The 11,106-nt window shown below is 37.7% G+C and overlaps 2 protein-coding genes across 2 annotated transcripts in view; one reads left to right on the top strand and one right to left on the bottom strand.

The window, feature by feature from the left end:
• LOC136849284 (BTB/POZ domain-containing protein 9-like) overlaps window positions 1-4,233 on the bottom strand; it is a 35,958-nt gene extending 31,725 nt beyond the window's left edge. Inside the window, exon 1 of the mRNA XM_067122588.1 lies at window positions 4,164-4,233. The gene's annotated coding sequence lies outside the window, so the exon portion shown is untranslated. The remainder of the gene's footprint in view (window positions 1-4,163) is intronic.
• LOC136848965 (uncharacterized) lies at window positions 3,437-10,218 on the top strand. The gene is made up of 6 exons (XM_067121774.1): window positions 3,437-3,636; window positions 4,524-4,594; window positions 4,737-4,826; window positions 5,619-5,936; window positions 7,371-7,526; window positions 9,845-10,218. The coding sequence occupies exons 1-6, from the start codon at window positions 3,437-3,439 to the stop codon at window positions 10,075-10,077; spliced, it is 1,068 nt and encodes a 355-aa protein (XP_066977875.1). The 3' UTR covers window positions 10,078-10,218.
• The last annotated feature ends 888 nt before the right edge of the window (window positions 10,219-11,106 follow it).

The following is an 11,106-nucleotide window of genomic DNA, read 5'->3' on the forward strand; positions in this document are numbered from 1 at the left end:
CAGACCATCTCAAAACACTCTTGGATATCGTTTACTCTAACCTTTTTATCAGCTGTCTATTTATATCAACATTTGTTACCCTTTCAAAAACTGCTATGCCACAGGTACAACACAAGCAATTAATTTCTATGGCTTCTGCTTTCTTTTTTCTGTTAGCTTTCTGCATCCACACTTGTATTTCATAGATACTCCAAGTATCCTCCTAACCTTTTTCACAGATCCTGCTACCTTAATTAGTCTATCTTCCTGGTTTCATTTGTCCCCATAACCTTTCTATCAACTTTCTCCTCTTGCTAAAAATTTTTAGACTCTTACACCAGTCTCTGCAGTTTGTGTTCACTATTACCAGTTAGTACTGCAGCATCTTCAAACTTCAGTCATTCCACATCCCATTTACAACCGACCTTCTTTACCCACATCTAATGTCAGATTGATGATTTCTTGTATTAGTCTATCCACAAGGTATTACACAGTCATGGAGATAACACACCCAAACCAGTCACTCACCTTCTGGCAGACTCTAACAAAAACTTCGCTTCTGTCATGGTAAATTTAATTTCTTCCAGCAACTTAGTATCTATACCATACACCATCAACACCCTCTACTTTGTCTATATCAATACTGTCATAAGATAATTTTCTTTATTAGGTTCATATATGCCATATAGTGTTTTCTTTTACTTAATTTCAAATTTCTCTCCTAACTTTTTCATAGCAAGCACTTGCACAACTCATCATCTTTCTTGTCTAAACCCACACTGCTCTTCCCCTGTCAGTCCTTCTGTCATTCATCTGTCCTGCTTTCTCAAACAAAATCCTGCCATACGCTCTGTTTATGCATCTTCCCTGGTGTACTATGTCATGCCCTATAATTCTTACTGTCTCATCTGTCAACTTTATCCTTATACAAAGGGACAACTATTTCTCTCACCCATTCCTTCAAAAGCTTTCCACTGCCTTAAATACCTTATACACCATAGTCAGCACTCAATCCCAATTCATCCAGTATAATGGAGCATCATTTGTAATCCTGGCAACTCATGGCATCTTTCCATTCTTCAACCTCTTAAATAGTCTCCTTATGTCCTCATTCTCAAATTTACACTAACCCTTCCACTCTTGCATCATTCGCCTCTGCTTCTTTTCTCTTTCACTTTCAGCAAGTCTTCAAAATGCATTTTCATCTGACCAGCCACACACACACACACACACACATACATATATATATATATATATATATATATATATATATATATATATATATATATATAATATATATATATATATGTATATAATATATACATATATATGTATATATATTATATATATACTGGGTGCGGCATAAGTAACGCCCTTTGTTTAAGTGGAACAAAATTAAAGCCTTTTTAATTATCCTTTATTTTTTCGAACACGAATGTATTGCCACAGGTTAATAGATTAATATAATGCGGTATAAGTAACGCCCTTTTTAATTTTATATCTTATAATGTATATTTTCTTTATTATTTTCTTTAATTAATTTGCTAAATCTTCATTTTTTCAGATATTTTATACAACCATGAGATTACTAAAGGAACAGAGTAAAAGCAATTCAATTGTACCATCAAAACAATATAAATGGTGTTGAAACCGCAAGATTGTTATCAGATGAATTTAACATCCCAAGGGTGCAAAGCCGAAATATCATTTGTATTGAACATTATTAAACCGAATAAGCATTATATTAATTTTGTTAATATATTATATTAATCTATTAACCTGTGGCAATACATTCATGTTCGAAAAATAAAGGATAATAAAAAGGCTTTAATTTTGTTTCACTTAAACAAAGGGCGTTACTTATGCTGCACCCTATATATATATATATATATATATATATATATATATATATATATATATATATATATATATATATATATATATATATATACACACACACACACTTGTGTCTTACATACAGTAAGATACCTCGAGAATTAGGAGCTTCTGCAAAACTTCATGATAAAGAAAAAGAACAGTGACAATGCAGATCTAGCTTACAAAAAAAGGTTTGGTTCACAAACCGAAAATGAAATTACTTCACGCAAGGCCCTGGTTGCTTCTCTTTAAAGTTTTACTATTTACCATGTACCAAGTGGAGCCCCAACAAGCATTTTGAAAAATCTTGTATTCAGGAGCCATTCAGTCGATAATTTATGTGTATTCTTTCTTCCTCGGTGAATCGAATCTTTCTTTTGTTTGGGAATCGGCATAAAACAAATAAAAATGAAGAAAAAAATACAACCAGCGCCATCTCGACAGTAGGAGGAGAAGTAGCTTTTGAAATCCTGAAGCCTGGAACACTCACTGTCATTCAGTTAGCAAAGGCTGTATAGGGGCTCATTCGCTCAGCCTAATTCTGGGAAGGACGCGTGCAAGAAAGTCCTAATTAGAGCAATCCATATATAAAAAACTTCAAAATACAATAGCATATTCTTGTCATACAACACTGGATAATCCCTCTCCAGTATGATAATCTTGTGCCATAAAGAAACTATGCAAAAGGATGTAAAAGAAAAACGTGCAATTTAACGTTTCATGGGCTATCAGTGTTTAAACGGCTACCCCTGAAGTAATGAAAGACAAATACAGTAAAATGATGAGTGTATTGGCAAATCAAAGTTCGACGCTTGAAAACCGAATTCCACTGCCCTGAACTAACCTATAAACAACAAACTGTACATCTGTCGTCTGTTTTCACCGCCCAATCAGAAGCGCCGCAAGAAACTTCCTTAGACTATCTTCTTCTCTGATTGGTTTCTATAAGTCTGTTTTTACGTTTCTATAGGTAACAGCGATGAGCCATACAGGCTAGTCTCATAAGTCTGATATACTGTCTTCAGTAGGTTCGGATAAAGCTGTTAACGAAGGTAGTGCTCGATCCGGTAGAAAAGTAATAATTATACACTCGTACACATATTTTATCTCTCTCTCTCTCTCTCTCTCTCTCTCTCTCTCTCTCTCTCTCTCTCTCTCTCCCCTATATATATATATATATATATATATATATATATATATATATATATATATATATATATATATATATATATATATATATATATATATATATATATATATATATATATATATAGTCATGGAAGTGTTATCATGGCTCTCCTCACTGATTGTTGCTGAACATGGTATATTGATAGTGTTCTAAGCAGTTATGCATGTTGATCCTAAAGACAAACACAAGGTGCATAAAGTATTCGTTAGTATTGGGAAAGCGGTAAGAAGTGAAAGAAGCTTTCGTTAGGAATGCGAGACGCAGAATCTCTAATAAATGATATATTACAATATTTTGTAAGGTGATAAGAACGAGTCATAATGAGAGAAGTCAGTCTGTGTTGAACCATTACTAAAGACTGATTTCAGTTTTCAGGTACCAGCAACAGAAATGGGGAAAATCCAGCGGTCTTCAGTGACTATAGGGTTGATTGTCATCCTTGCCTTCGACCTCACTGCAGGTTCAGCCATGAAGTTTATGCACAACGCTGTGATGAAGGACGAATTCCTCAGTGACAGTAATTTGAATGCTACGAGCCCGTGTGAGTATGGCCAACACAAATCCATTAGGTTGAGTGCTGCACGCCACAAGTATTTTGCCCCGTTAAAAGCTACGAGCCAATGTTACCATGTTCCATGTGGGCTACAAACTAGAGAATTTCTTTATGTTACAAGCTTATGTGAATTTGGACAGCAAAGATGATTCGTGGGTAATACGAAAGTCACAAGACAAACGAATATCAAGTCATGTCAGATTGAATGTATGCCGATGATGTCATGTAGCATGCAATAGCTTTTTATTTTTGCCAAAAACAATACGCCAGACAAGCTACAGTTTTTTTCTAGCCTAGCCTAAGACGATACGCAAAAAAAGGGGAAGGAAAGGATAAAGGGTGGGAATTAACACTCATAGGAAGCCAACGTTTCAAGCTGAATACAAACATATGGGAGTCATTTGGTGTGTTAATCGAATGTGGGTTAGGTGGAATGCCCATAGGCTTATTTGAGTGTGGATTTCACAACTGTATCAGGACTAAGTTTGCATGTTGTAGAATTTGGGTTTCAAGCTAATCATACAATTGTAATGATGATGCAAAGGGGAATTAGAATATTCATACCTTTTTGTAAACAGTTATCCAAAGAAAAAGCGCCGTTGTCAATGCAGTCTCATCGCCTGGATTCCTCCATCCTTGATATCGCTTTGTTACTCCAAAATAATTGTATGCCACGACCAGGGTTTGTGTTTTCTTCTTGTAGCATCTAGACACCAAACTTTGCACTAAATTATCCAGTATTTTTCTGTTCTGGTGTAACATTCAAGTGACGCGTGTGAAGAGAGCACAGAAAGCCCTATTTCTGGTGGACTAAACGGTGCACAGTCTGGTATCGTTGTGCTATGAGATGCTGCAAAACTTCCGGTAGGATGTTCTTGAAATTCTTGTGACAGCAAATGAAAACTTTTTTTCTTTTCCTTTCAGGTTTCTGTCGGCATTTCTGCTTCGCTTGGCCGAACTGCACCTCGCACTGTCTGTTGTAGACGATGGCCAAGGTATTGTAAATAGTTTCTAAACCACTTCTTGATGTATTAGCCACAGATTCTTGATCATCCTAAAGCTGTTGCATGGAAACAGCAGCTAAAGCAATAAAAATAATTGCAGTATAAATAATAAAGGTCTGTTTTCGTTTGGTAGGACACATCGCTTGTTACTTCTCCAATAAAACCGATATCAGCTCAGAGAGTTTCACAAGAAACGAAGAAGGCAATTCTTGGATCAAAGAAGGTGAGAGAGAGAGAGATTCCCAGTATTTATAACCTTGGCTGTTATTTCCAAAAGATCAATTCTGTCATGTGCTGATACAGTTGGATTTCGCCATCACACTCAGTCTGTCTAGATACCAAGTGATGAAAGTCTCATTTTACGGTAACACAGTGTAATTAATCTTCGCTTTCCTGACGTGCGTATCGTTTTTCGTACTTAGAAGTTTATTTGTTATTTTATCCACATTAATTCGTGATTTTCTTCAGGCAGTCTCTTAATTCGCACATAGGCATTCTATTTACAGGAAGGGCACTCATATCTTGGGATCCACCCCTAATAGGAGAACGGCTTAATGTGGAAAAAATGCTTTACGGGATTTTTTAAATACTCCGTAAGTAGTTGAGATATGAGGGAGCCTGTGTGCGCGATACTTATTGAAGAGCATCAGTAATGGTTGGTTGATTGATTGATTTATAGATTTTAGGCATACATACCAAGCACTGGGGCAAGTAAGGCCATTCAGCGTTGAAACGGAAATTGACAGTAAAAGTTTGAAAGGTGTAACAGGAGGAAAACCTCGCAGTTGCACTATGAATCAGTTTTTAGGAGAGGGTGGACAGTAAGATGGAAGAAAGAGAATGTGAACGTAGGTACACTAAAAGGAATGAAAGCAGTTGCAGCTATAGGGGCCGAAGGGACACTGCAAAGACCCTTAAGTAATGCCTACATTGCACCGCATGAGGTGCACTGACGGCACTAACCCCTTACGGGGGCATCAGTAATGGATGACTGTTACATTTTTCTAAATTCCAGGGAAGTTTGTCTCTCCAAGTGTTGATCGATCAAGTACGACCCAGACCTCTGTAAATACCAACTCTACTACTACCAGTACTACAACTACTACTAATACCACTACTACCAATGCTACTAATGCAAACCTGACAACTGCCTATAACCGTAACGCAGTGACCACTGACACTACTGCAAAACCAAACGCAAGTGGATTGTCGGATTCTCTTACCTCTCAGCCGTTAACAGAAAAGTCAGAAGCGAGCACCACACAGTTACAATCCGAAACCCTGCCTCCGACAACCACTCGTTCAACAGCTCAGACCGCTGGAGGATTGGAAGGTAATTATTAAAACGCTCACTCACACATGTACAGTATGTGGTCACACTTACCAGTCCTGACCAGATTCAACGTAGCATCATTTTTTTGATCGATCCCGGTTTCCAGTGATGTGATTGTTCAGGGATGAGGTTGCTAGACCTATGCCTTTTAACATTATGGCTGCGAATTACCAGCCACCCTCTGAGGATTAATCTCTGGGCATCTATTGGTGAGTAAGGCAAGTAACTACTGGACCACACAAACACACACTCATACACACAGACACACACACATACTAAATTATTTAAAAGAGGGAAAAGGCAAATGGTAAGAAATATACAAGTTGCGATATTATTTCCGTTGTGGTGAGACGAAGGGAATCATCAGTTATTTTATTGGTACTTACCGTGAGCTAGTAAATGTTCACAAATATGCATCTTAACATAAAAATAAATTATTTTTATAATGAAACCATAATTCTTCCCAAGCTTTAAACCTTGGCCTATACAATTATGTTCCGCATTGTTTTATTAAAGAATTTACCTACTGGTGTATTTTTTCAGTTTTTTTTAGTCTTGCGTGGAATTTTGTCTTTTCTTAAAAATAAGAAAAATACCTTTCCCCTGTAAATTGCCATGAGAAAATATAATGAAATATTTTTTATAAAATTCCAAAAATAGTTTTTGTGGACTATTGAAAACTTTTTGATTTCTGAACTTAGATGGAAAATTCTCCCTTGCCAGTGATAAGTTAATTCAAATTTTAAAAATGTGAGTTTGTTTAACATGAAGTTTAAAGTACGAACTGTTCGGTTAACTCATATCGCAGCTAAACATGCTCCCAACCAAGGCCAAGAGAGACAAGGGCCACCCAAGGGGGTGGAGTCGCCTCCCACCTGGGGTAACTATACGTATGTGATGACGTATCTTAGAGGTACCTGCTCATTACGGCAGTTCACCTGCGGGCGCAATAAGGAGGTAGATAAAGCTACGCCTACATGGGGTATTTAGGGGGGGGAAGTGAGCAGACCTTCTCTTTCTCTTGGCCTTGGTCCTAACACTCACCAGTTTGCTGATGAACAATTAGTCCTTAGAATTAACCTTACCTCCACTTTATTATTGATCATAGGCCAATAAATGCCAATTACTCATCTTTCAGACTATAACGTTCCCTGTAGGGGAACGTTATAGTGCCGTCAGTGGTGCAATGTAGGCATTACTTAAGGTTCTTTGCAGCATTCTTTCGGCCCCAAGCTGCAACCCTTTTTGTTCCTTGTACTGTACCTCCGTTCATATTCTCCTTCTTCCACCTTGCTATCCACCCTCTTCTAACAATTGCGAGGTTTTCCTCCTGTTACGCCTTTCAAACCTTTCTACTCTGTTTCCTTTTTAGCGGCGATTGACCTCATAGGTCCCAGCGCTAGGTCTTGTCCGAAATTCTATATTCCATTGCAGACTGTAGCGTTGTGGCGGTAGAAGGCTGTCTGTTCAAAGGCGGGAAGACCACTTACTGGAACTCAAAAGGGGCCTGCCAGAAAGGCGGAGGAGCGCTCTTCTTTGCCAAAACCCAGGAGGAGTTTGGCCAGCTGCAGGACTTTCTGCAAAATAACTGTAAGTGCAGCTCTCGGCCGTTGTAGTAAGGTGTTTGGGCAGGTTGCCATTTCTGATTTTGAAAACGCGCTGCAAGAGCTTCCAAAACGCACCAGAAACGCGCTAAATCCTTTCTTATAGGAGCGCTATAAAAGGCGCTAGGGTATTTTGAAATGCCAAACAAATTATAAACTTAAACTTATAGTTTTCAGTTAAGATTCAGATAAAAATTTTCTTAAACACTGGTTTTTATAAAATCATATTGCTAAATTGTTCATCGTTAGAGAGCATAATTTGGGAAAAAGAGAGAAAGATCGGTCTCCTATAATATAACAATGATAATGCGGAAATTGTTTCAATATACAGTAGGGCAAAAGACTCTGAAAGGCAATCAGTTTAACATATTTTATACTATCAGCTGGAAAAGCACTATAGGCCTATTTGTCTAAAAGGCCTCAAATAGCGCGGCCGCGCCAGATTGGAAAAAAACGCGGTAACGCGCTGAAATAGCAATTCTGGACTTTTGTTGGGTGTTGCTGTGGCGGATGGGGGTTGTGAGATGATATAGATAAAATCTTTATATCCACTGACCAAGATTCTGGTCAGTCCCGTAGGAGGATATATAGAGCAAAAAATGCCGTCAGTGCACCTGCACCTATGCACTGTAGGCATTACTTGAGGTTCTTTGCAGCGTCCCTTCGGCCCCTAACTGCAACCCCTTTCATTACATTTTCTGTACCTCCGTTCACATTCTCTTTCTTCCATCTTACTTTCCACCCTCTCCTAGCAGTTGTTTCTTAGTGCAACTGTGAGGTTTTCCTTCTGTTACAACTTTAAAACCCTTTCACTCTTAATTTCCCCTTCGGCGCTGAATGACTTCATAAGTCCTAGTGCTAGGCCTTTGACCAAAATTTTATATTCCATTCCAAAATTGAGGTCAGAAGAGTTATATGAGATGATATAATTGAGTTCCTTATATCTACTGACCAACATTATGGTCAGTCAGGATGTTCTACCCTAGGCTGATGTTACGTTTCTGAGATCCTATTTGTTTTCATTTTCTGCCCCTTCATTTGCATGGCAACGTTTTAATGTAAATGGTAAAGCCACTTTCATAACAATCCTGCCCGTAAGCAGTTAACTGAAGCCATTGAAAAGACGAAAAATGATACGAGGGCGTTGCAGGAGGAAAAAGCATAGTTACAGTACTTGCTTTTAGTTTTCTGTAAAAGAAAACAATTGTGTCGGCTTTGTCTGTCCGTCCGCACTCTGTTCTGTCCGCACTTTTTCTGTCCGTCCTCAGATCTTAAAAACTACTGAGACTAGAGGGCTGCAAATTGGTATGTTGATCATCCACCCTGGAATCATCAAACACCAAATTGCATCCATCTAACCTCAGTAGTTTTTATTTTATTAAAGGTTAAAGTTAGCCATACAGTAATCGTTCGTCTGGCAACGATATAGGACATGCCACCACCGGGCCATGGTTAAAGTTTCACGGGCCGCGGCTCATACAGCATTATACCGAGACCACCGAAAGATAGATCTGTTTTCGGTGGCCTTGATTATACGCTGTAGCGGTTGTACAGAAAACTCATTTGCGCCGAAGAAACTTGGGCGCATTTTTAACTTGTTTCTTTAATTCCTATGGTAACGAGGATTTGAAAATGAGTTGCTTTACAAGAAGATTGTTGACAGTATTTTGCAAAGAAAACACATAATCTCATGGAGTCTACAGCGGAGAGCTAGCTGCCTTGGTCAGACCGGATTAGAAACATCATGTAGGCCTACTCGTACATAAAATCTATAGTAATGCGTTTGTGTATTACCCCCTTCAGCTTCGTTGTTAACGAGTACTTCCAATGACAAATTCGAATTATACAACTTGCCGTATTTTACACACTTCTTAAATTGTAAATGCCATAAATCTAAAAACAGTTGCTGATTATTATTATTATTATTATTATTATTATTATTATTATTATTATTATTATTATTATTATTATTATTATTATTATTATTATTATTATTATTATTATTATTATTATTATTATTATTATTATTATTATTATTATTATTCAGAAGATGAACTTTATTCATATGGAACAAGCCCTCGGTGGCATTGACTTGAAATTCAAGCTTCCAAGAATAATGGTGTTCGTTTGAAAGAAGTAACAGAAGGTAGGCTAACAGGAAACACTTCTGTAAGAAAGTAAAAATAAATTACATTAATAAATAGATGAAAATGTTAGTAAATTATGAAATGGAAGCATTTATACATTATATATTATATAAAAGAAACTTTAAATCACCTTATATTCGTTATCGATGCTTTACAGGGAACAGTGGAACGCAGTTTTCTGAAACCATGCTGGTAGGAATCTACTCCCAGGTCTGGACAGACGGATTAGATTTCTCTCTCACACCCCTCATTTCTCACTGGAAGGGCTCCAAATTACCAGATCTTCAGAAGCCGTGCTCCGTTGTAGTATACTTCTCGGGCACAATCGCTCTGGATGCCATCGATTGTGGGCAAGAGTATCCTCCTCTGTGTGCAAAGGGGAAGTTGTAGGATCTGAACCTGATGAAGAAAATCATCTTGTGAACGGATTTGCTTTTTCAGTTTTGTCATCTTTACGTATATTTTGAGATTGCTTGATGTTATCCAATATGAATTTGACCACAGGCAGTTTGATCCATATAGGGATTTATGTCTTATTTACTTGTATTTTGAGACTGCTTGATGTTATCCTACCTGAATTCGACCACTGGCAATTTGAACCATATAGGCCTAATGATGGTAATTGTCTTTTAACTCTTAAGTGACAGAATATGTAGCTGTCTTAACCTGCTGATGTCATCCTTGATAAAAAATACCTGAGTATATTTGTTGCTAAGAATAAATACCTGTAAAGACATCTGTAAATCATTGAAATCAAGTGACACATGCCATGACTGAAGGCTGGGGTAATACAACTTATTCAAGAGACTGGAATAGTTTAACTGACTCCTTTTAACAAAAGCCATTTAGATTTCTATATAAAGAAAACTGAGGTAACGTACAAATTCAGTCCGAATATTGACTCTAAGGTACGTGGGTGTTCAAATTATCCGTAAACAGAAGTACAGATGCAGAGAGAAAGAAAGTGAGCAATAGCAACCACCAAAGGAGAATAATGGAATGAAAATGTGAACAATAATGAAGAAACGATGATAATGTTGACAACAACTATGCACTCTTGTTAAAGAGCCTGCACGAGAGAGAAACGAGTAAAAAATGCGCCTAAGTTTTTTCGGCGCAATCGAGTTTTCTGTACAGCCGCTACGGCGTATAATCAAGGCCACCGAAAATAGATCTACCAGTCGGTGGTCTCGGTATAATGCTGTATGAGCCGCGGCCCATGAAACTTTAACCACGGACCGGTGGTGGCCTGTCCTATATCGTTGCCTGAAGCACGAGTATGGCTAACTTTAACCTTAAATAAAATAAAAACTACTAAGGCTAGATGGCTCCAATTTTGGTATGTTTGATGATTGGAGGGTGGTTGATCAACATACTAATCTGCAGCCCTCTAGCCTTTGTAGTTTTTAAGATCTGAGG

Source organism: Macrobrachium rosenbergii, chromosome 20 (genome assembly GCF_040412425.1).
Source record: "Macrobrachium rosenbergii isolate ZJJX-2024 chromosome 20, ASM4041242v1, whole genome shotgun sequence".
Taxonomy (NCBI): Eukaryota; Metazoa; Arthropoda; class Malacostraca; order Decapoda; family Palaemonidae; genus Macrobrachium; species Macrobrachium rosenbergii.